At 49.3% G+C, this 26314-nt stretch overlaps 1 protein-coding gene across 1 annotated transcript in view; it reads left to right on the forward strand.

The window, feature by feature from the left end:
- The window catches only part of MAT1A (methionine adenosyltransferase 1A), a 178266-nt gene that overhangs the window by 50834 nt on the left and 101118 nt on the right, over positions 1-26314 (forward strand). The window contains exons 2-4 of the mRNA XM_075347304.1: positions 51-128; positions 14025-14147; positions 14231-14343. Coding sequence (XP_075203419.1) covers positions 51-128; positions 14025-14147; positions 14231-14343 — 314 coding nt within the window. The remainder of the gene's footprint in view (positions 1-50; positions 129-14024; positions 14148-14230; positions 14344-26314) is intronic.

Below are 26314 nucleotides of genomic sequence, written 5' to 3' on the forward strand. Positions count from 1 at the left end.
TAGAAATCAAATTATTTAATGGCTCACAAGAATGTTCTTCTTTCTTGTAGATAAGATCTGTGATCAGATAAGTGACGCAGTCCTAGATGCCCATATACAACAAGACCCAGATGCCAAGGTTGCATGTGGTAAGGAGCACAGATTCACAATCTTAGCTGTATGACAACAGGTCAGTTATTAACTCTGCACAGTGATTGGTTGCAGGTACCTTTCTTCACACATTTATTCTTCTATATGTGGATGTGATATAACAAATTCAAGTAAAATGAAACAAGTATGAAATCACAATATCACACATGGGATAATTTGTTTTATTTAGTTATACTCATTATAAACGGAAAAATTATGTTTCATGGGATCTAAAAATTAGGACATTTTCTGTTCAACTCTCCAAACAGGAATAGGTTGTTGTTCTTTAATCTGAGAGCAGCATAAAGAAAGGCCTGGGAGCCCAAATAAGGTATACAGGCCACATGACAATTGAGGGGGGAGTGAAAGGGTTAACATCTATGGTGGTCAATCAGGGCACTAGTGGCACCCATGTAGGGGTGGCAAATGGTAGGAAGGAAAAGTGTCAAGTTTATAAGGGGCAAAAAAAGATAGGGGGGGTTGGTACCTTCTCTGACATCTTCAAGAACAGAAAGGAAAAAAGAGGCTGCAGCTGAAGAATCCATGGCTGACCTGGTAGCATTACTGGTATTTCTATAAGCAGCCAGGGCATTCCACGGTGTTCAGCTGGTGCAGGAGCAGGGAGAAGCTTCATGCAGCCTGCACATCCACTCCTGTTGTGGTGATGACCTCATGCATGCTCGCAGCATGTGCTAACCGGTCACGGCCGGCGGAGCACTAATCATCGGAGGGGGCGAAGGCATAGAACTGTGCCAAGATTATCTCCAAGGCATTTTGATTGCTACATATTTACTTGTTGTGGGGGGTTTAGGGTTCGATGTCAGGAGCAGTAATACAGGGGTTGCTCCTAGGAATAGTCAGGGCCTAAATTCTAGGAAGCTGGATTTGTGGGGTCAGTTGTGTGTACTGCATGGTTTAGCAGTCGAACGGGCGTTTCCTGAGAGGTGGGGTGTGCAGTCCCCAGTAGGTGCTTGGGAGAGTCCAGCACATTACGGAGTGAAGGTTAGACCAAAAGCTGTAGTTACCCAGGTTGTTGCGGAGGTTGGTCAGCATAGGGGTGCACGGGAGTGGTGGCGGAACAAAAGGCTCAAGTGAAACAGAGGAGGATCAGGCGTTAAGTTTTGATGATAGGGCCAGGAGTGAGGTATACGTGTGTTTTGAGGGCCCGTTTGGGGCGCATTTGAAGCAGGAGGTGAGGGATAAATTTGTAAAGGAGAGTACGTGGAAAGTTTTTCTTTACTTCTGTTGGAAAAGGTTAATTTGGATGATGTTAAGCCTAGCGACTCTATAAATAAAAAGGATGAGGAGGAAAAATTTAGATATAGGTTAATTCCAAAAATGTTTGCCAATTGGCTTCAAGCATTTGCGATTTTGGCAAGTTTAGTTGGTGAAAAGTAATCTGAGCATTGCTTGGCCCTGTTTGGATATATGGATGAAATCGGGGAAGCGTACGGGGTCTATGGGGGTCTGTCGTGGCTTAGGTTTGACAAGCAGTTTAGACAGAAAAAAAAAGCTATGAGGCCTGGTATAAGGTGGGATCATAATACATTTCCTTGTGGATGTGGTTAATGATGACACCTGCTTGTCAGCCCTTTCAATGAGGGCTCGGGGGTTCCAGCTCAGTGAGTGGGTCCCCAGCATCTTAGGTAAAGAGGTATTGCTGGCAGTTTAATGAGGAACAGTGTAAATTCAGTGCATAATGGATATTCAAGCATGAGTGTTCCGGGTGTGGAGGCACTCATAGCTTGGTCAGGTGTTTCTGTCGCGGGCGGAGGAGGGGACGCCGCGCCCTCCCTACTGCTCGGGTGTGGCTGCCGCTGCTGCTGCGGCCTGCCGCTGCTCGGTGGCTCAAGCGATGGGCCGGATCCCGGGGACTCGAGCGGCGCTCCTCGCCTGTGAGTGAAAGGGGATTGGGATTTGGGATAGTTTTTTGTCCGTGACGCCACCCACGGTTGTGGTGATTGAATGTACACCACCGCTGCTCTGTTTGGGGGAGTCCGGGAGTGATGGTACGGAGCAGCCAGTTGTTGATTTGCCCCTTCGTGGGTAGGGGTGTGCTCCCGGGGCCCGGTGATGGGGTTGGAATGGTGGACAGGCGGGGATGGGGCCTGTGGAGGTGCAGGGGCGCAGGGGCAGCGCTGTGCCACACGGCACAGAGGTACTCACTCAGCCAGTAAACACGACACAGTTCTCGGTAAATAAACGGCTGGTTGGACGGGTCCCTCGGACGGTTCACGGTGCTGATGTTCCCTGCAGTTAGCGGTGACGGTCTCTTCCCTGCACCTATGAAAGTCTCTTTGGTAGCGATGGGTCCCCACCGGTAACCCGCTCCCCAGCTTGGATATGAGCCGGAGGAGCTCCACTCTTGCCCGCAGGTGCTGGCCCTGGGAAACTGGTGCCTTGGCGGTGGGGGTGTCTCCCCTTAACGGTTGGACTGTTGCCTTCAACGGGACTTGGTTGTTGGGAGACAGTCGTCCCCTTTACTGACGGATTTGGCAAATTCGGCGACTTCAAGCCTTGCCGGGATCCGAAAGGCCCCTGCCCTGGTGCTGACTAATCTTCGTATACCGCTCCGGTACCGCCGGGTCACCACCCGTCCACGGTCCTTTCGGCAACCTCCAATCAGTCTCGCCTGCAGACGGTCACCGCCGTCTGCCAACCTTGCTGTCTCAGTCCGGGGCACACACCCGGACCAACTTCAGGCTTGCTTAACTGTTTCTTTTTACTTCTTTACTCCTCTTACAAGCTCCTCTCCTTTGCTCCACTACTCCTTCACTTCCTTCTACCTCTTCCTCCTAAACTGCACTGCCTGGTTCTCCCGCCTCCAGGGCTGTGAACTCCTCGGTGGGCGGAGCCAACCGCCTGGCCCACCCCCTGGTGTGGACCCCAGCCCCTGGAGGAAGGCAACAAGGATTTTAGTTTTGACCTTGTGTGTACCTGCAGGGAATGTGGGGTGCGTGTGGTGTTGTGACCTGTGACCCCTGGCTTGCCCAGGGCGTCACATTTCAAGCGGGCTAAAGGAGAGTCAGACAAAAGGTCTTCAAGCGAGATAAGACCTTGGTAAGGGTCGAAGTGATACTCCCCTTTTATATAAGTACCCAGATTTGGAAGCAGCATTTTTGATTAAGCTGGGGTTTGTAGACGGTTTCAAGATTCTGTTTAACCCTCGGGGCTCCTATTCTTAGGCCAGGTAGTTTGAAATCAGTAAAGGAGCATCCAGGGGTAGTAAAAGACAAATTGGGTAAGGAGGTTGAATTTGGTCTCATGCCATGTCCATTAAGGATCCTTCTTCGGGGGTGGTTCCAAGTGGGAACATAAGTTCCCGCTCAAACACTAATTTTCGTACCCAGCTGATTTTTCGCTTAATAATGACATTTCCCCAGAATTGACTTCCATGTCATATGTGTCTTTTAATATGACAATATATTTGGTGAGAAGAAAAGGAAAAGGGGCACTTAAGGCAAGACCCGACAATGAGGCAGCTTTCCATTTGATTCCTGTGCACCCTGGCAGTTATCATTTGTTGTGTTAAGGCTACTTTACACACTGCGATATCGGTCCCGATATCGCTAGTGTGCGTACCCGCCCCCATCTGTTGCGCGACACGGGCATATCGCTGCCCGTGCCGCACAACATCGCCCAGACCCGTCACACATACTTACCTGTCCGGCGACGTCGCTGTGACCGGCGAACCGCCTCCTTTCTAAGGGGGCGGTCCGTGCGGCGTCACAGCGACGTCACTGAAACGTCACTGAACCGCCGCCCAATCGCAGCGGAGGGGCGGAGATGAGCGGGACGTAACATCCCGCCCACCTCCTTCCTTCCGCATAGCGGCCGGGAGGCAGGTAGGGAGAGCTTCCTCGCTCCTGCGGCGTCACACGCAGCGATGTGTGATGCCGCAGGAACGACGAACAACCTCGTTACTGCTGAAGTAACGATAATTGGGAATGGACCCCCGTGTCGCCGATTAGCGATTTTGCACTGTTTTGCAACGATGCAAAATCGCTAATCGATGTCACACGCAACGGCATCGCTAATGCGGCCGGATGTGCGTCATGAATTCCGTGACCCCAACGACTCCGCATTAGCGATGTCGTAGCGTGTAAAGCCCGCTTTACATGTCCGATGGTGAATCTTACTTTGATTGCTGTTTGCCCAGTGGTTGATCTATATTGTGTTCTCATTTTGAAGCTTTTGTTTAGTTTCTGGAGATGGTAGTCTGGGATGTGTCCAGAATTTCCTCTATAATTCACTAAATAGACGATTTCTTTTGTGATGGTTCTTTTGATCCAGTGGTTTTGTTCAATGCTATTGTTCACTTTAAAGGGAACCTGTCATCAGAAATTTTGCTTTAAACCTAAAAGTTTCCCCCTCTGCAGCTCCTGGGCTGCATTCTAGCAAGGTTACTGTACTTTTTGTGGCCCCTTTTAAACCAAATTAAATACTTTATAAACTTGTACCTTTTGCTATGTAAATTTTGTAAATCGTCCATGGGGGCGGGCTCTCTGCTGACTGTTGCTGTTCCTCCAGCAGATTTACGCCGCCCCCTTAAATAAGGTGACTTACTTTTGGTATTCCATTGTCCCCAGAAAAAAATGCAGGGTCCTGCTATGGTTGTGTTTTTTTGGTATAAAAATTGATTATGTGGCTATGAAATGTAGGCTCCCATAGGATAAATAGGTTGATTTCTCTACGTCTGTAGTGGCTTTGAAGCAGGACAAGAAAGTGCGTATGCATAGGGGTGGTAATATAAAGTGTATTGTTATGTAAAGCGTAATGCTGTATCCATGTGTATTAGTCAGATACAGCTGAGTGGAGGATGTTAAGTAGGATTTAGTGTGAGGTAAAGGTTTAGAATGTCATTTATAGGAAGCAATGTAAAGTATAGAAAGTATAGGAATGTTATGTAGATAGATTTTGTTAGTAACAGAATCAGTTTATGCCAGGTTCAGCTTACTGGAGGGGGGGGGGGGTTAAGAGGAGAGCTGAGTGCAGTTCTGCAGTAGAGTTCGTGGAGTGAGGACGTGACCATGTAACTTCAGCCTTTCGGAGAACCCAGAGGTATCTTCTAATGGTCCAGAGTCTATGGCTCAGCTCGGGACGGGCTTAGAAGAGTCTGGAGACTAGACAGCCATTAGGGCAGAGAACCTCAGATGGGCCAAAGGAAGTCAAGTCACTAGAAGCTATCAGGGGCAGTGAGAGGACCATGGGTAGCTGAAGAGAGAAGAGGGAGAAGCGTAAGTATAGTATAGGGCCAGCAGCTGAAGGACCATTCCCAGATAGTGTGATAGACTAGATAGTGTACCCCCGAAGAAAACAGCAAAAGAACCGTAGAAGTGTAGCCATGTCTGTCATGAGGGTGGAGGAAAAAAAAATAAAAATTGTTGAACATTGTTTTGTCAAGAGAACCCCAGTGTCATGTGTTTTTCTGCTACGTCTATGACAGTGACTGGCTGCTGGGTGCCCTGAAGAGAACTGTAAGTGTTGCATGTCGCGGGCGGGGAGGGGACGCTGCGCTCACCCACTGCTCGGGTCCGGCTGCTGCTGCTCGGTGGTGGCTCGAGCGCTGGGCCGGATCCCGGGGACTCGAGCGGCGTTCCTCGCCCGTGAGTGAAAGGGGGTGGTGTGGTTTGGGGATATTGTCCGTGACGCCACCCACGGTTGTGGTGAGGTTGTGACACCACCGCTGCTCTGGACGGGGATCCCGGGATCGGTGACAAGGAGCAGCTTGGATGTTGTTTTTCTCCCCTCCGTGGGTAGGGGGGTTGGTTGTCCCGGGGCCCTGTGAGGGAGGGATGTCAGGCGGGTTACGGGGCCTGGTGAGGTGCAGGGTCGCGGGGGCAGCGCGGTGCCGCACGGCACAGTGGTACTCACTCAGCCAATGATGAACACAAAGTCTCCGGTAAAACAAACGGCTGGATGGACGGGTCCCACAGACGGCTGCGGTTGTTCTCCTCCCGGTAGGTTGATGGTGACTGCCTTTCCCTGCACCTGTGTTGTGTTTACGGTTCCAATGGCTTCCCACCGGTAACCCGCTCCCCAGCTTGGATGGATGCTGAGGGAGCCCCTTTTGCCCGCAGGCTCTGGCCCTGGGAGCTGTAGCCTTGGCAGTGGCTGTGTTTCCCCTTCACGGTGTGAGCTGTTGCCTTCAATCGGGTCTTGACTGCTGGGAAACCCCAGAGGTTCCCTTCGCTAACGGATTTGACCGGTTTTACGGCGACTCCTAGCCTGGTCGGGGTCGGCAGGCCCTGCCGAATGGTGCTGGCTTCTCTTTGCTCTCCGATCCGGTACCGGCGGGCCACCGCCCGTCCCCGGTCCTTACGGTTCACTCCAATCAGCCTCTCCTGCAGATGGTCACCACCGTCTGCCAACCTTGCTGTACGTGCCCGGGCCACACACCCGGACACAGTCAGTCTCCTCTACTGCCACTTCACTCTCCAAAACTCTCTCTCTCACCGACTCCTTTTCCCGCCTCCAGGACTATGAACTCCTCGGTGGGCGGGACCAACCGCCTCGCCCACCCCCTGGTGTGGACATCAGCCCCTGCAGGGAGGCAACAAGGATTTCTGTTTGACTTCTGTGTGCCTAGCCGGGGTGTGTGGTGTGTTGTTGCAGTACCTGTGACGTCCTGGCTTGTCCAGGGCGCCACATTGCACACCTCACCTAAAGCGGTCTACAAACACTGATTGTCTCTGGCAAAGGAGTGTGGAGCCCTCATCGCTCAGTGTCCAAACCTTCCTTCACATGTATAGTAAGAGATCTGTCAGTCCAGTGCAGTGGGCTGGGAGAGGCCGCTAGTGAAATGGCTATTCAACTAGTCACCAGCGCGGTTTGGTCCCAGGTGACTTTTAAAGTATGTTTTTCTGTTGAACGCTGCGAAATTTCAGAGAACATACCATAAAACCAGTATCTGATACTTACTGAATATAGATCGGGCAGCATGTACAGCTGTCATGTTCTCTTTAACCATTGTGCTTGTGGCAAACGCCCCAGGACCCACCTCTGTGAACTAAAATTGAGAGTACAATAGCTGTAGAAGTGACTCCCATTCTGGCAGATTGAAGCTGTCCTTGTATGACCTGGACAGCTATTCATCTGAGTGACTGTTATGTAATACCACATAGCAGTCATTCAGCTACCACTACAGGAAAAATGCCTGGCTAGCTCGGCTTCTTACAGCTAAGAATTGTGATGAGCGAGTACTAAAAAGCTCGGGTGCTCGAGGCTCGGGCCGAGCATCCCAAGATACTCGTGTACTCGGCCCGAGCACCGAGCCCAATGTTATCCTATGGGAGACCCGAGTATTTTTGTGAAATGACCACCGGCAGCATGTAGAAACCCTAAAAATGGCACAAAAGTCTCAGAAGAGTGCTCAAATGACATGGCAACAGCATGGGGAAGACCCCTTGAAGCATTTATCACTCAAAAGTCACAGCTGTGAACAATTTTGTCCGCGTTTTACGCCATTTTTACGGACTCACCAGAAAACCTTCCAAAATGACACCAAAATGAATTTTCATGGCGGAAATGTTAAGGGCACATACCCAATAGTGAGATAGAGCTAATGTATGTTACTTTTTGAGATCAATACATGAAAGATTTTACGTAAAACATTGTGTGGCACTCCGATGTCCCTGAGAAGAGACGTACATAAAGGCCTCTGAGTCTAATGTGCCCATTTTGAGGAACTGAGTCTTTGTAGTATTTTCCTTTGCCAGGGCAGTCCAAAATTGTGAGGTTCACCAATGACCCTGCATACAGACGTGCATGAGGGCCTGTAAACCTGAAGTGCCTATTGGAAGGAAGTGGGTCTATTGTAGTATAGCCCTTTGGCAGGGCAGCCAAAAATTGGGAGGCTCCACGTTGTCCCTGGATAGAGACGTGCATGAGGGCCTGTAAACCTGAAGTGCCCATTGGAAGGAAGTGGGTCTATTGTAGTATAGCCCTTAGGCAGGGCAGCCAAAAATTGGGAGGCTCCACGTTGTCCCTGGATAGAGACGTGCATGAGGGCCTGTAAACCTGAAGTGCCCATTGGAAGGAAGTGGGTCTATTGTAGTATAGCCCTTAGGCAGGGCAGCCAAAAATTGGGAGGCTCCACGTTGTCCCTGGATAGAGACGTGCATGAGGGCCTCAAAACATTAAGTGTCCATTGTCAGGAAGTGGGTGTATTATAGTATAGCCCTTTGGCAGGGCAGCCAAAAATTGGGAGGCTCCACGTTGTCCCTGGATAGAGACGTGCATGAGGGCCTCAAAACATTAAGTGTCCATTGTCAGGAAGTGGGTGTATTATAGTATAGCCCTTTGGCAGGGCAGCCAAAAATTGGGAGGCTCCACGTTGTCCCTGGATAGAGACGTGCATGAGGGCCTGTAAACCTGAAGTGCCCATTGGAAGGAAGTGGGTCTATTGTAGTATAGCCCTTAGGCAGGGCAGCCAAAAATTGGGAGGCTCCACGTTGTCCCTGGATAGAGACGTGCATGAGGGCCTGTAAACCTGAAGTGCCCATTGGAAGGAAGTGGGTCTATTGTAGTATAGCCTTTAGGCAGGGCAGCCAAAAATTGGGAGGCTCCACGTTGTCCCTGGATAGAGACGTGCATGAGGGCCTGTAAACCTGAAGTGCCCATTGGAAGTAAGTGGGTCTATTGTAGTATAGCCCTTAGGCAGGGCAGCCAAAAATTGGGAGGCTCCACGTTGTCCCTGGATAGAGACGTGCATGAGGGCCTCAAAACATTAAGTGTCCATTGTCAGGAAGTGGGTGTATTATAGTATAGCCCTTTGGCAGGGCAGCCAAAACTTGGGAGGCTCCACGTTGTCCCTGGATAGAGACGTGCATGAGGGCCTCAAAACATTAAGTGTCCATTGTCAGGAAGTGGGTGTATTATAGTATAGCCCTTTGGCAGGGCAGCCAAAAATTGGGAGGCTCCACGTTGTCCCTGGATAGAGACGTGCATGAGGGCCTCAAAACATTGTTCCCATTGCAAAGGAGCGGGTCTCCTGTCATTGTAATGTCCATTCTGCAAAGAATGGGCGAAAAAATTTACCACTGGGGGTATACCTGAAACAAAGGCCTAACTCTTGTAACGGTCATCATGGTGGCGCATGAGGAGAAGGAGGAGCAGTCCAGCGATTATCCAAAGTCCAGAAGTGTGTACCCATGGGTGACTGGAGGTACATGGCAAATTCCCGTTACAAACTTTAAATTCCGCTCTCATTTGCTGGTGGTGTGGTGAAGTCTGGCCCAATCCAACCCTTGTTCATTTTGATCAGAGTCAGCCTATCAGCATTTTCAGTTGACAGGCGGGTGCGTTTATCTGTAATGATTCCACCTGCGGCACTAAAAACACGCTCTGACAAAACGCTAGCGGCAGGGCAGGCCAGGACTTCCAAGGCGTAGAGAGCCAATTCATGCCACGTGTCCACCTTGGATACCCAATAATTGTAAGGCACAGAGGAATGTCGGAGTACAGTTGTTCGATCTGCAAGGTACTCCTTGAGCATCTGGGCAAACTTAGGATTTATTGTGGCACTACCCCGCACCTCAGGGGCTGTGGTACGTGAGGGGCTGAGAAAACTGTCCCACATCTTAAAGACTGTTCCCCTACCTCTGGCGGATTGGACTTGTGCCTCTCTCGGCTGTACGCCTTGGTTGTCCACTGATTCCTGACCTATGCCGCTAGCGTTTTGTGAGGGGAATGCTTTGCCTACTTCCATGACTATGGCCTTCCGGAACTGCTGCATTTTGGTTGACCTCTCCGCCTCGGGAATAAGAGACATAAAGTTCTCCTTGTAGCGTGGGTCTAACAGTGTTACCAACCAGTAATGATTGTCAGCCAAGATGTTCTTAACGCGAGGGTCACGAGACAGGCAGCTTACCATAAAGTCAGCCATGTGCGCCAGACTCTTAACAGCCAGGACTTCAGTAGCCTGACCAACACGATGACTGAACATGCTGTCCTCCTCCTCCTCCTCCTCATCTACCCTGTCCTCTGGCCAGCCACGCTGAACCGAGGATATGACTGGTGTGCATGTCATATCCTCAATTTGGCCGGAGATTTGCTCCATGTCTTCATTCTCCTCCTCGTCATAGTCCTCCACTGCACGTTGTGATGAGACGAGGCTGGGCTGTGTGTTATCACCCACACCCACTACTGTTTCTTGCTGCAACTCATCGCGCTCCGCCTGCAATGCATCATGTTTGGTTTTGAGCAGAGACCGTTTTAGAAGGCAGAGTAGCGGTATGGTGACGCTAATAATGGCGTCATCAGCACTCACCATCTTGGTGGAGTCCTCAAAGTATTGGAGGATGGTACATAGGTCGGACATCCATCTCCACTCCTCAGGTGTTATGTGTGGAGTTTGACCCATTTCCCGACGGCTTAGGTGATGCAGGTACTCAACAACTGCCCTCTTCTGCTCACATATCCTGACCAACATGTGCAGAGTTGAATTCCAACGCGTGGGGACATCACACACCAGTCTGTGAGCCGGAAGATGCAAACGGCGCTGAAAGCCGGCAAGGCCGGCTGAAGCAGTAGGTGACTTTCGAAAATGTGCAGACAGGCGGCGAACTTTTACCAGCAGATCAGACAGCTCTGGGTATGACTTTAGAAACCGCTGAACCACGAGGTTGAGCACATGGGCCACGCATGGAACATGTGTCAGCTGGCCTCGCCTCAAAGCCGCCACCAGGTTCCGGCCATTGTCACACACGACCTTTCCTGGCTTTAGGTTCAGAGGTGTGAGCCAGTGATCTGCCTGCTGTTTCAGAGCTGTCCACACCTCTTCTGCATTGTGGGGTTTGTCACCTATGCAGATTAGCTTCAGCACAGCCTGTTGCCGCTTCGCCGAGGCAGTGCTGCAGTGCTTCCAGCTTGGGACTGGTGTGGAGGGTACAGTGGATGAGGATGCGCAGGAGGAGGAGGAGGCTGAAGAGCATGACATTCCGGAGCTGTAGAGTGTGGGTGAAACACTGACTGAGGTAGGGCCTGCAAACCTTGGTGTGGGAAGGACGTGTTCCGTCCCTCGCTCAGACTGGGTCCCAGCTTCCACAATATTAACCCAGTGTGCCGTCAACGAGATGTAGCGACCTTGCCCACAAGCACTTGTCCACGTGTCTGTGGTTAGGTGGACTTTGGGTGAAACAGCGTTGTTCAGGGCACGTGTGATGTTTTGTGACACGTGGTTATGCAACGCGGGGACGGCACACCTGGAGAAATAGTGGCGGCTGGGGACCGAGTAACGTGGGACAGCTGCCGCCATCAGGTCGCGGAATGCTTCTGTCTCCACCAGCATAAAAGGCAACATTTCCAGCGCAAGCAGTCGCGAAATGTTAGCATTTAGAACTGTGGCATGTGGGGTGTTGGCAGTGTATTTGCGCCTGCGTTCAAAGGTTTGCTGAATGGATAACTGAACGCTGCGCTGGGACAAGGACGTGCTTGATGATGGTGTTATTTCTGCGTAGGCAACTGCAGGTGCAGGACCGGAGGAGGCTTGTTCGCAGGCAGCATGGACAGGGGATTGGCTCGCATGCACAACCAGCGAAGACGTAGCAGTGACATCAGCAAGCACTGCTCCTCGACTCTGTTGTACTTCCCACAAAGTCGGGTGCTTGGCTGACATGTGCCTGATCATGCTGGTGGTGGTCAGACTGCTAGTTTTGGTACCCCTGCTGATGCTTGCACGGCAGGTGTTGCAAATGGCCTTTTTAGAATCATCTGGAGCCAACTTAAAAAACTGCCAGACTCGGGAAGACCTAACATTTGTACAGGCACCTTGTGTCGTGTTGTTGTTCCGGGGAACGGTTGCTTGACTTCTGCCTGGAGCCACCACCCTGCTTCTTACTGCCTGTTGGGATGCTACGCCTCCCTCCCCCTGTGCACTGCTGTCCTCGCTCTGCATATCCTCCTGCCAGGTTGGGTCAGTTACTGGATCATCCACCACGTCGTCTTTCTGCACCCTGCTCCTCCTCCTGACTTCCTGACAATTGTGTCTCATCATCGTCCACCCCTTGTTGAGACACGTTGCCAACTTCGTGAGAACGTGGCTGCTCAAATATTTGGCCATCTGTACATACGATCTCCTCATGACCCACTTCAACATTAGCTGGCGAGAGGCCAGAATGTGCGAATGGAAACGTGAACAGCTCTTCCGAGTGTCCAAGTGTGGGATCATTAATGTCCGAGGACGTGTACTCAGCCTTGTGGTAGGAAGGAGGATCAGGTTCTGAAATGTGCGGTGCAGTATCACGGCTACTGACACTTGACCGTGTGGAAGACAGAGTGTTTGTGGTGGTGCCAATCTGACTGGAAGCATTATCCGCTATCCAACTAACAACCTGTTGACACTGGTCTTGGTTCAAGAGCGGTGTACTGCTGCGGTCCCCAAGAATTTGGGACAGGACGTGTGAGCGACTAGATGTGGCCCTTTGTTGTGGCGAAATTAGAGCTTGCCCATGACCTCGGCCTCTGCCTGCACCACCATCACGTCCACTTCCTTGTTCCTTGCCAACGCCCTTGCGCATTTTGCAATGCTGTGCTGACGTGTATTCACTAGACTTGGGCGTTATATCCAAGTTTGTGCAAATCGTGCACCTGTACGCTGCCACCGACAGGCACACACGTGCGGTTTTTAAATGCAAGCACGGACGCACTAAGAACCTAACAGGTTTTAGGAGCAAAAATTAATGAGAACTCTGACACTATCAGCCACTGCTGACTGACGTGTATTATACGCTACACTTGTGCGTTATATAATAGTTTGGTAAAAACGCACACAAGTGCACCTGTACGCTGCCACCGACAGGCACACACGTGCGGTTTTTAAATGCAAGCACGGACACACTAAGAACCTAACAGGTTTTTGGGAGCGACAATTAATGAGAAGTCTGACACTATCTGGACTGTTTTAGACTGTGTACACCAGCCCCAGATATGATGAAGGCTGGTATACGGTCACCACTAGGAATGGCTATATACCCTGCCTGCCTGCCTGCCTGCCTGTATACTGCTACAATAGTCCTGACAAGGACTCTTCTGGTCACTAGCCTGTATTCCGACCTGGCTATACCCTGCCTGTATACAGCAACAATAGTCCTGAGAAGGACTCTGCTACTGTACTCCGACCTAGCTATACCCTGCCTGCCTGTATACAACTAGAATAGTCCTGAGAAGGACTTTTGGTCACACTGTTTGCAGCCCTGCTACGGAAATAGCTATAAAGGGCCGCAAACCTTTCCCTGAAGCAGCGACACTCTCCCTGCACTGACTGTCTGGATGGCTGTGAGCAGAGCACAGCGCGCCGGCCGGTATAAAGGCTCGGTCACGCTGTGCGGGCCGGCCAATCACTGCAATTCCACAACTAACAGGGCTGTGGCATTGCAGTGGTCTGCCACCCAATCCCTGCATGAGGGCTGGCTCTCAAAAGAGCGCCAACATGCAGAAATGAAGACCACGAGTACAGCACGAGTATCGCGAGATTACTCGGTCTCCGCCGAGTAGCCCGAGTACAGTGATACTCGTGCGAGTACCGAGTAGTAACAAGCATACTCGCTCATCACTACTAAGAATGGATCTAGCACAAAAATCAGTCAATGACATAGATACCGCCTGGCATCCTTGGCAAACAGTTGACTTAAAAGGAATGTCTCATCCAATACAGGTGATCTACTTCTGACTTTCCTGCCCCTGTACCCAGCTGTAGTGTACATGAACACGACGTCACACAAATCTTTTGCTTCTACCAGAACAGTTAGACTGTATCAGACTGAGCCCTGCTCCTATAATCCTAAATGTGTGAATGATGGCAGCTGATTAGATGGTTTTAGTTATTTCAAGACAATAAAAAAGGTAAAGCATAGGACAAATAAGGGTTTTATTCAATGCAAACATTTATCTTCCAGAAACAGTATGTAAAACTGGTATGGTTCTGCTTTGTGGGGAAATAACATCCAGAGCAGTTGTGGATTACCAGAAAGTGGTTCGTGACACTATCAAGTACATTGGTTATGATGATTCCGAAAAAGGTGGGTTCTCAAAGTTTATTTACATGAGTATTACTAACCGTATTTAGTTAGATTCTCATTGTATATTTGTGTTCATGATGCAGGTTTTGACTATAAGACCTGCAATGTTCTTGTAGCTCTAGAGCAACAATCTCCTGATATTGCACAAGGAGTTCATTTAGACCGCAAAGAGGAAGATGTAGGAGCGGGTGATCAGGTAAGTGTATTATAAGGTAAAGAATTCTAGGTAATAGAAGATTATTTTTTATATAATCCCCTTCTTGCACATTGACGTACTGTAAAAGTGCATGAAAAGTTTAAGATATTTCTAGTGATTTTTACTCCATCACTGCAGATTGGCGAACCATAAGTGTGATTTATGCACAATTTGGATTACTTTCTATTGCCAATTCCAGTAGACAGTCACATGAGCGCCAGTTTGGAGTCTGTGTACTAGCAGTCACATGATGACTAGTTTACCATCTCTCAATGTGAACGGCCACTTGATTTGGCAATTGAGGGGTATCAAAGAGGGGAATTCTCATCCACTTCTATCAAATGACATGACTCCGGAATGTCTGACTAAAGGCCTTGACCTACCCAACATCCCCCTACCCCCCCAGGGTTCTTATCTAAAATAAACACAAACACTGCGTGACATTGGATATAAAGGCCACAGCAGCCCCATTTATTAGTAACAAAAACATAAACCATATATCAATACAATTCTTTATTGAAGAACCCCCGAAAAAGGAGGGGGGGGGGTACCTGAAGGTTAACCAAAATGTTTCTTGCAACATCAGCCCACCTCCTGACCCTCAGCCGCAACACACCGACTCGAGAGCCCAAGCCAGATGTTGCCCACACCATGTCCCGCTGAGACTCAACCCAGCAAGGACCCGTTTACCAAACAATTGCACCGCTAGAGGTAACCCGCTCCGGCACTGGGTTCCGTCCTCTCCTCTGTGCAAACCCCCACCTTCAGACACCCCCCTCCTTTCCGCCGCTGCGACAAATACGATCTTCCTCCTCTTCCTCGTCGACGTCGAATCCACAATCAGGGCGGGCGGGCGGGAACGATTACAGTCACTGTCCAGGTAGGAATGACCCACCCCCCTCTGACCTGCCCTATATACGACCCCCTATAGTACCACCCCCTGACCAATCACACTGACCCCTGATCCTAGCTGACCCTTAGCACCACCCCCAGATTTCGCGCCCAAACTGACTTCCATCATTAACCCCTTATTAACCCTATGGCCTGGCATCCCTCCTAGTCATGTAGCCCTCCCTTGAGCCCCTTCGGAGCAGCAGTCCGGGCTCTTCCTTTTGAGAGAAATGGATCATAAAGAAGTCGTCATGTGACCACCAGGATGAAAATCATTTACTGGTGGTCAGGTGATCCCCCACTTGATGTGACAATAGAACCTAGTCCTGACAGTGTGCATTCATCAGTCTGCAGTCACAGAATGAAGCTCTAGCCCAGACAATCCTCTTATGACCACAGCTATTCACTTCAGTATTTGTAAGCCAAAATCAGGAGTGGATTAAAAAAAAAAAGAAAAAAAAGAAAAAAAAAAATGCTGAAATGGCGAACGTATTTCAATGATATTGATTGTTCCACTCCTCATTTTGGCTTACAAATACTGAGGTAAATAACTCACCAAATACTCACCGTGTACATGTGGCCTAAGGCTGTGTGCCCACGATGAGTTTTTGATGCTGTGTATTTCTTTGTATTAAAAAGCAGTGCCTAACAGTTCCAGCAAAGTTGAGGGGATTTATAAATCTCCTGCCCATTCTGCTTTTTTTTTTACTCACCCTTTGGTGCGTGTTTCAAATCACAAACTGATTATTTCTCCTGAGGGTGCGAAGAGTTTTATGTGTGAACTTGGGAAGTTACTTTTAGTGAAGAGCCACCACCCTAGTGTTCGAGTTTGTTTCATCGAACGGCGGGTGTGTTCATCGAACACCTTCGAACACCATTGAAAACAATGGCAGGCAAACACAAACACATACAAACATACACAAACACGAACGTACACACACATATTATGCTCACCTTACCTTATGTTCCATCACCGGATTCCTGGGACTTGCAGTTCGCCGGTACAAGATGTGTATCGGGTAACCATGCAACCGATACCCCGGAGCGTCCGGTGTCAGCGCGCTGACGTCAAAGGCAGGAGCCGCTTGCCTCCGATTGGCCAGTGCTCTGCCTTTCAGTAGCATCTGACAGAGGAAGTTCCTCCCTCGTTGCGAAGGTTACCCGATACACGTAGTTCGCCGCTACAGGATGTGTATCAGGTAACCATCGTGACTGATGCCGTAACTTCGGCTGCCAGAGCGCTGACATCAAAGGCAGGAGCCGCTTGCCTCTGATTGGCCAGCATGTTGCCTTTGAGTAGCGTCTGACAGAGGAAGTTCCTCCCTTGTTGCGATGGTTATCCGATACACATCCTGTAGCGGCAAACTACGTGTATCGGGTAACCATCGTGACGGTGGAGGAACTTCCTCTGTCAGACGCTACTCAAAAGGCAGCACGCTGGTCAATTAGAGGCAAGAGGCTCCTGCCTTTGACGTCAGCGTGCTGGCAGCGGAAGCTCCGGGGCATCGGTCGCATGGTTATGTGATGCCCTGGCTGAGCCAGGAAGTCACAGGTAGGGCCCCGCATTACACCTGTCCCTCATAGGTAACACACAGCCAAACACTTAAACTCTAGTCACCCCCCTCAGGGCTTGATGGACACACCAGGGGGCAGAAGCAGGCGGTTGGAAGACACCCACCGAGGAGTTCAGGGAGCCTGAGGTGGGCAATTAAACAGATTAGTTTCAGAGTTCAAGTTGGAGAGGTGTGTGGGCTGGAGCTGTGTGTGCAGCTCCAGCAGAGGAAGAAAAAACAATTTGAGCAGGTGCCAAGGTAGGAGCCCTGGTACCTTTGATAGGAGGCAGACGGAGGCCTCTGTCTGCAAGAGCCGGGAAGACAGCTCGGTGGAACCGAGGTGGACCGGGACAGGGTTGTAGCCCGCCGGTACCGACCCGGGGAACCGACTCGGAAACCGGAGCACAAAGGGGGGTACTCAGACCCTGAAGCTAGGTCAAGAAGCTACTGGGGGCTAGCTAATTAACTGATTGCGGCCAGGACGAGAGGTCCTGTCCCACCCAAAGTCCCGACTGAAGGCAACAGCCCAACGAGGGGGATAAGCAGCCACCGCCACGGCTCAGAGATCCCACGGCAGGCAGCCAATAGAAGCGGAGGGGGCGGAGATGAGCGGGACATAAATATCCCGCCCACCTCCTTCCTTCCACATAGCTGCTGGATGCAGGTAGGAGATGTTCCTCGCTCCTGCGGCTTCATACACAGCGATGTGTGCTGCCGCAGGAACGAGGAACAGCATCGTACCTGTCGCTGCAGTGAAATAATGAAAATGCCCGACACTACACCGATGATACGATTACGACGCTTTTGCGCTCATTAATTGTATCAAAAACGATTTACACACTCCGATGTCGACAACGATGCTGGATGTGCGTCACTTTCGATTTGACCCCACTGACATCGCACCTGCGATGTCGTAGTGTGCAAAGTTCCCCTAAAGGCTGCTTTACACGTTACAATTTCTTGTGCCCCCATCGTTTGTGCAGCACGGGCAATTTCTTGCCCGTATCACACAATGCTGTAACCCACTGTCACACGTACTTACCTTCCAAACGACTTCGCTGTGGGTGGCGAACATCCACTTCCTGAAGGGGGAGGGATGTTCGGCGTCACAGAGTGGCCGGCCAATAGAAGCGGAGGGCCGGAGATGAGCGGGACGTAAACATCCCGCCCACCTCCTTCCTTCAGCAATGCCGGCGGCCGCAGGTAAGCTGCAGTTCATCGTTCCCGTGGTGTCACACAGAGTGATGTGTGCTGCCTCGGGAACAATGAACAACAGGACATTCGATTTTTAGAAAATGAGCGACGTGTCAACAATGAACGAGAAGGTGAGTATTTCTACTCGTTCATAGCTGTCACACGCTACGATATCACTAGATATGCATCACTTACGACGTGACCCCGCCAACATCTCGTCAGATATATCGTAGAGTGTAAACCCTGCTTTAGTCACATATGCTAATTGGTGGAACAAGAAGCTCCCTCTTTCACCAATGTATTCACTGCTATCAGCGTCCTCAGGATGAGGATGAAAGTAATCTCGAGTGGTGATGTCGGGTGGTGGAGGGCACGTTGCATCCCGTGGGTCTGTGTTTTCATCCCTTTAGCTGTCTCAGTCCTTAGGTCGAACTGGAACAGCTGGAAGGCTGTGTGTGGCTGCACTTTGCCCAGCTCTGATCTGTGGTTTTATATACATGTCCATGTTCTTTCATGGAACCTGTGTCCGTACAAAAACACGGAGCTATGTCAGTTTTTTCCTGTTTCATGGATCAAGAGAGTAAAAATCAAATGATGACACACGGATTGTGAAAATGGATAGAAACAGACACACAGACCTTACATTGCTGACACACTGATGATAAAATCAGGAACACGGACAGTAGATTGATGACACAATGATGGTAAAAATAAACAAGGACCGTACACTGATGACACAATAATCCAAAACACTGATGACACTGGTACCATTTTTTACGTACATGTTTATACATGGATGTGTGAATGAGGCCTAAAGTGGACTTTTCAATGCGTTTATAATGTAAACCAGTAAATCCTCCAGTTGCCTGGAAGTACTCAAAAAAATATGTGAAAGGTCCTCTCTAAAGGCACCTTTATATACTAGCACATGAAGATTATCACACAGGCATTTCTGTTTTCACTAGTAATGATCAAGCGTTCTCGCCACTGCCTGATAATTAATTGAGCATTGTGATGTTGTGCCTTAGGCTGGCCAAAACAAAAAGCCACTTTAAAATGTACAGTTTTACAGTAGTACGAGTATTATGAGGCCGGGTGGGGTGGGGGGGTGGAGGTCAGAGAACCACTCAGGGGAGCTCACTGAGTTCACAGTCCTGCATCTCCGTGTTTTTTTGACAAGAGATGGAGATTTAGTGATGAAATTTCAATATCATTTTACTGTATTCAATCTACACCTCCTGGCAAAAAAAAAAGCATCAAAACCGCATGCATGATGATGCAGTTTTGATGCATTGTTTCTTTGCCAAGAGGTGTAGATTGAGTGTAGGAATATACCTCAACTGACTCAGCTCTTGACAAAATAATGCACAAAAACGATTTTCACGTCGTTTCGGTTTTCTGCCCGGAGGTGCATATTTGGTGCTGAAATCTGGTGCAGACATTTCAGCACCAAATTTGTATCTCCTGGAAGAAAACTGTTCCAAAATGGCATCAAAACCGTTTTTGTTGCCAAGAGATGCAGATTTGCAGATTCAATTTTTGCACAATATTTTTATACCTCCTGGCAAAAAAATGCATCAAAACCACATGTGTTATCATGCGGTTTTGATGTGTTTTCTTGCCAGGAGGTGTAGATTGGGTGCAAGAATATGGTGTAAAAATTTCAGCACCAAATCTGCATATCTTGACAAAAAAACCCTGCAGTTTTCTGCCAGGAGATGCAGGTCTGTGAACCCCTGAAGTAAGGTCACTGAGTTCATTAAGATCCCCTGAGGTCAGGTTACCTGCAGTGTTTTTTTGTATTTTATTTCAAATAAAGGATTTTTTAGGTGTTTGTGTTTATTCTTATTGATGATCGAATACTTTGATTAACCGGGATTTGTGAATATTTTCCGAATACCTTGCTGCTATTCGACTATTCGATGCGCAATGTAAGTCTATGGGAAGCCCGAATAGTTCCGAATAGTTATTATTTGGGTTTCCCCATAGACTTACATTGTGCATCGAATATTCGCGAATAGTTGAATAGCGGCGAGGTATTAGGAAAATAGTCGCAAAGCCGAATAATCAAAGTATTCGATCATCCCTATTTATTTTCTTTCGCTTATAGATTTGTAATGAGGGGGGGGGGGTTGTCTCATAGATGCCTCCTATTACTATTCTAAGGCTTAGTCGAAACTGTGAGTTGCAAATAACCCCTTATGACCCCGATTGCCATTGCAACAGGACAATCTCGAAGATCTGGGTAAATGTTGGGATTGTCACATCTAATGGATGCAGCAATCCTGGGCGGCCGCAGACTGCTATTTTTAGGCTGAGGGGTCCCAATAAGCATGAGAATACCATCTCCCAGCTGTCGAGTTTTAGCTTTGCATGGTGTCAAAGTTGGTGTGACCGTATGCTGTGTTTTAAAAATTATTTATTTAAATAAAAAAAAAGCTACATGCGGTTCCTCCTATTTTGATATACAGCCAAGAGAAGTGCATGGCTGAGGGCTTCAGCCTGTAGCCGTGCACCTTATCTGTGCTTGTATCAATAGATGGGGGGGACCCTATGTAAATGTATTTATTTATTTTATACCACAATATAGAAGCGCAGACAGTCTGTGATTCCAACCAATCACAGAAGCTCTCTGGGGGCGGGGTCTGAATGCAGCCAGAGACATCGGTGGGCAGGGAAAGCAGTGAACATGTATGAGGGATAATCAGTGGCCACAGAAGTACAGAAGTTACAGAAGCAGGGAGACATAGTAAGTATATCATATTTTAACCCTTTTGATTCCTTTTTTTTTTTTTTTTATAATGATTTCCTTGACAAATCACAGCCATGCCATTACTTGACATGGCTTTGATTGGGCTGGGAGTGGGTTTTCTGCAAACACTTACCGAACACTGATGACTTTTGAGCAAAGTATTCGGTAAAAAGAGCCCAAATGAACTGGCCAAGGCTCGCACCGAATCTGAAATTGGCAAACACGAGCCGAACTGGTTTTCTCATCTCTACTCTTCAATGGCTGTGCAAAGTTGTTGGCTATTGGCAAGAACTTAAACACACTGACATATACGTCAATCCAAAGCATTCCAAACATGTTCAATGGGTAACATGTCTGTGGAGTATGCTGGCCATCCAAGAACTGGGAAGTTTTCACCTTCCAGGAATTGTGTACAGATCCTTGCAAGATATGGCTATGCATTATCATGATGTAACATGATCATCATGATGATCATGGGTGAATGTAACAACAATGGGGTTCAGGATCTCATCACAGTATCTCTGTGAATTCAAAATAAATAAAATGCATATGCTATAACCCAACCACCCCCATAGGCCACTGGATTCACAACGATGACTTCAGAAAACTGCTCACTTACATGATGCCATTAAGACAACCTGCTATCTACCCTGAAAAGTGAAAATCAGGATTTATCCGTGAAGAGAACACCTCTCCAATATGCCAGATTCCATCAAATGTGAGCATTTGTACACTCAAGTCGGTACAACAATGAATTGCAGTAAGGTGGAGACCCGGATGAGAATGACAAGCATGCAGATGAGTTTCCATGAGACGGTATCTGACAGTTTGTGGAGAAATTCTTTGGTTCTGGTTGCAGCAGTTGTCTGGATGGCTGGTCTCAGATGATCTTGGAAGTGAAGATGCTGGTGTTGAGGTCCTGAGCTGGTGTAGTTACATGTTCTCTGTGTTTGAGGCTAATTGGAGGTACTGCCAAATTTTCTGAGATGCCTTTGGAGTCAGGTTGTGGTTGAAAAGTTAACATTCAATTCACGGGCATCAAGTCTGTTGGACATTCCTACAGTCAGCATGTCAATTTCATGCTCTCTCAAAACTTGCGACATCTGTTTTATCATCTGCATTATGTTGTGTGATAAAACTGCACATTTTAGCATGACCTTGTATTGTGGCCAGCCTAAAGGCCCAGTCACATACAACGACTTACCAGCGATCCCGAAAACGATGCGACCTGATAGGGATCGCAGGTAAGTCGCTGGGAGGTCGCAGGTGAGATGTCACACAGTCAGATCTTACCAGCGATGCAGGAACAATAGAGGTCTCAGTAGTGACCTGTATAACGATCTCAGCAGTCACTGTGACCCTGTCACACAGTGTCAAACACAGGGATGCGTCCTGCCCAGCAGGACATCTCCTTTGAAGAAAATGCCCTGGACCATTCTGCAACGACTAGAGATCTCACAGCAGGGGCCTGATCGCTGGTAGGTGTCACACATAAGATCGCTAACATCGCTACTGCGTCACGGAAACCGTGACTCAGCTGCGATCTCGCTAGCGATCTCGTTATGTGTGACGCGGTACCTTAAGGGACACCTGTGCAATAATCATGTTGTGTAATCAGAATCTTGACATGCCACACCAGTGAGGTGGATGGATTACCTTAGCAAAGGAGAAGTGCTCACTAACAGATTTAGGCCCTGTACTCACACTGAGGTTCTTACCAAGGTTTTGCCGTGGTTTTGCTGCATGTTTTGCTGCAGGAAATGTTCATATCCTTGCTGCAGTCCTTCCCCAGCAAAACCTATGGTAGAAAAAAAAAAAAAAAAAAAAGGGTGTGCGCACACTGCAGTTTTTTTCACCAACAGGTTTGGCTGCGGAATTTCCGCAACAAAAAGAATGTGCGTGTCACTTCTTTTCTGCAGATACCTGCGGTATTTTACCCCATTGACTAATGTAATCATGAAATACCACAGGGAATAATGCAGGTAGCAAATTATGTGTGTTTCATTGTGTTTTCCTGCGTTATTTTACATTTTTCGGGACATAGTGATCATCACTACCCTGCGTTTTGCAAGGAAATGATGTCATTAGGACAAGAGTAAATTGAGCAGAGAGTAAACACACACACACAATGCACAGACACAGAGATCAGAACATATTAAAATTAAAAAAACAAAAAAAAAAAACAAAAAACATGGGCTCCACCACATTTTTGCCAAGGTTAGCACACAGAAGTGGCCTGGTATTCTCAGGCTGGGGAGGGCGAGGGCCATGGTTAATGCCCCCCTCCCGCAGCCAATAATATCAGCGAGAATGTCGCATCCATTATGCGACAGTCCTGGCGTGTTACCAGCTCTTCCCGATTGTCATGATGCGGTGGCTATGTACCGCCCCATGCTCGGATCCGGACCTTCAGTGGGTGGCTCGAGGGTCTCTGTGCCCGGGGGTCTCGTGGTCACTTCAACTAAGGCCCGTTTCACACGTCAGTGAAAAACACAGACGTTTTTCACTGGCATGTAAAACACGCACATGTCCCTGCGTGTGCCGAAAATCACGGCGCACGTGCGTTGTCTAAGTGCAATCCGGGCTCCGTTCTCCGTGGCCCGTGATTGCACTTAGAGATTCACTCACCTGCACCCGCTCCCGCTGTCCATGGTGCTGATCACTCCCGCGACTCAGCATCCGGCCGGCGGTGACCCCTGCAGGAGCTGCTTCCGGGTCGGCTGTGTTGTGCATAATGAATATGCGCGACACTAATGAGCCGGCTCAGAAGCAGCAGGGAGAACGGGCTGCAGAGGACATCGCTGGACGCCGGGTGAGTTAAAATGTTTATTATTTTAAATGCACGTTTTTTTCTGGCACATGTTTCACGGACCACACCACTGCGTGGTCCGTGGAACATCAGTGATGCCAGAAAAAAATGGACATGTTTCCGTGCAGCAATCACACACACGCGGGTACGCTGCACGGAGACACGTGCAGTGATAAATCAATGACGTGTGAGCAGACCCATTCATTATAATGGGTCTGCGTATGTCAGTGATTCTGGTACGTTTAAAAAAAAGCACAAACGTACCAGAATCACTGATGTGTGAAAGGGGCCTAAAAAGGGGGGGTTGTGGTTTGGGGACATAGATGTACTGGCTGGAGCCGTGTTAAGTTCATGACGCCACCCACGGGCTGTGGTGAAGGTAGACACCACCGCTGCAGTTACGGGGCACCCGGGGGAGATGTTGTGCAGCAAGTTGTTAACCTCTCCGTGGGCAGGGATGGTGGCCCCGGGACCCGTTGGAGGGGATGTTTGGTGGTGCAGGGAGATGGGGCGACCGGAGGGTGCTATTGTACTCACTATTAGTAAACACACGAGTCTCTGGTAAACCAAGGTGATAGTGGTCGGTGCCCGCAGCCGGCTGCGGCCTGGACCCCCACCCGGCTGGTGGTCTCTGTCTTTCTCCTTCACCTGTGTAACATGGTGGACTGCCTGCGCTTGCAACTTCAGGAGTCCGATCCCGGCTTGTGGTCGCCTGAGGAGCCCTTGGCCCGCAGACACTGGCCCGTGGGATCTCTGAGCCATGGCGGTGGCATTTTATCCCCCTCGTTGGGCTGTTGCCTTCAGTCGGGACTTTGGGTGGGACAGGACCTCTAGTCCTGGCCGCAATCAGTTAATTAGCTAGCCCCCAGTAGTTTCTGGACCTAGCTTCAGGGTCTGAGTACCCCCCTTTGTGCTCCGGTTTCCAAGTCAGCTCCCCGGGTTGCTACCGGCGGGCTACAACCCTGTCCCGGTCCACCTCGGTTCCACCGAGCCATCTTCCCAGCTCCTGCAGACGGAGACCGCCGTCTGCCTCCTAGCCAAAAGGTACCAGGGCTCCTACCCTGACACCTGCTAAAATTGGTTTCTCTCCTCTGCTGAAGCTGCACACAGCTCCAGCCCACACTCCTCTCCAACTTGAACTATCCATCTTAACTACTGCTTTCCCACCCCAGGCTGTCTGAGACTCTTCGGTGGGCGTCTTACAACCGCCTGGTTCCACCCCCTGCTGTGTCCATCAAGCCCTGAGGGGGGTGACTAGGGTTTTAATGTTTGGCTGTATGTTACCTATGAGGGATAGGTGTAATGTGGGGCCCTATTTGTGACTACTTGGCCGGGTCAGAGCGTCACAGCTATAGGGGTCATAAGGAATTAATGGCAGCCCATAGCTGCCACTAAGTCCATGATTAGTAATGGCAGTGTCTATGACAGGCCATCTCTACTCTGTAAGTGAAAGTAAATAAACACATACACTGAAAAATCCTTTATTTGATATAAAACACAAAAAAATCCCCCTTTTCCACCACTTTATTAAAATCCCCAAATACCCCTCCACATTCGGCGTAATCCACACGAGGTCCCACGACGTTTGCACACTGATCCAGCGACATCTGAGACATAGTACTCAATGCAGCCCCGTGAACGAGGCTGCAGGGGTAACACCAGGACATTTCTCACAGTCGGTGATGTCAACACATTACCGCTCTCGAGAACTTCAGGGCCTCACAAGTGGTAACAGAGTGATGTCACCGACTGGCAGTAACTCTGCGAGAACTCAGACCCATGCTCCCGCACTCACTGAATGAATTTAAGAGAGGAATGGATGCTTTTCTTGATATCAACAGTATAGAAGGTTATGAATAACATAACATTACAGGCAGATAGTTGACCCAGCTTAGGAGTCAGGAAATATTTTTTTTTCCCTATGAAGAAAATTGGCTTCTACTCTGTGGGTTTTTGCCTTCCACAGGTTCAATACTTCAGAACAGCGCCACTAAAAAAATAGGCTGAACTAGATGGACATAAAGGTCTTCCTTCAGCCTTAGAAACTATGATACTATCCATTATCTATCCCTCAATCTGGCATTACTGGAGTGTCGGACTGGCTACCAGAGGAATCTCCAGTAATGCCAGGCCTGGATACAGTCACCTGCATTGATCTCCGGAGCTCTCACCTGAGCTCCGGAGTGCAGCCTAGACTGAGCCACGAGCGCCGAGTGATCGATTCCCCGGAGATTGAGGTTCAGTTCATGACAGCTGCAGACAGGCCGGGGTGATCTCTGGTGCTCTCACCTGAACTCCGGAGATCAGCCAGGCCTCTCCGCAGATGTCATGAACTGAACCGCAATCGCCGGGGAATCAATCACTCGGCGCTCACGGCTCAGTCCTGCAAACTCTGCGATCAGTCCAGGCTGCAGGGGAGAGCTCTGGAGTGCAATGCAGGTAACTGAATCCAGGCCTGGCATTACTGGAGATTCCTCCAGTAGCCAGTCTGACGCTGTATCTATCTACCTACCTACCTACCTACCATGATACGATGTTCAACAACTACCATAAGCAGTTTACCCGAGCCGTAGGACCCTAATGCTGACTGCAGCCCTGAACCTAATGCCAACTAGAAGCAGCCGGGCAGCACGCCTAACGCTCCCTATGTACCTCAAACCCAGCCGGAGAACTACATAAACCTAAAAGGCAGAAACTGGAAAAGCTAACTTGCCTCAAAGCATATTTTCCCCAAGAGATAGGAGGACCACCACATATAATAACGGTTAGCAA

Source organism: Anomaloglossus baeobatrachus, chromosome 5, assembly GCF_048569485.1.
Source record: "Anomaloglossus baeobatrachus isolate aAnoBae1 chromosome 5, aAnoBae1.hap1, whole genome shotgun sequence".
NCBI classification, from domain to species: domain Eukaryota; kingdom Metazoa; phylum Chordata; class Amphibia; order Anura; family Aromobatidae; genus Anomaloglossus; species Anomaloglossus baeobatrachus.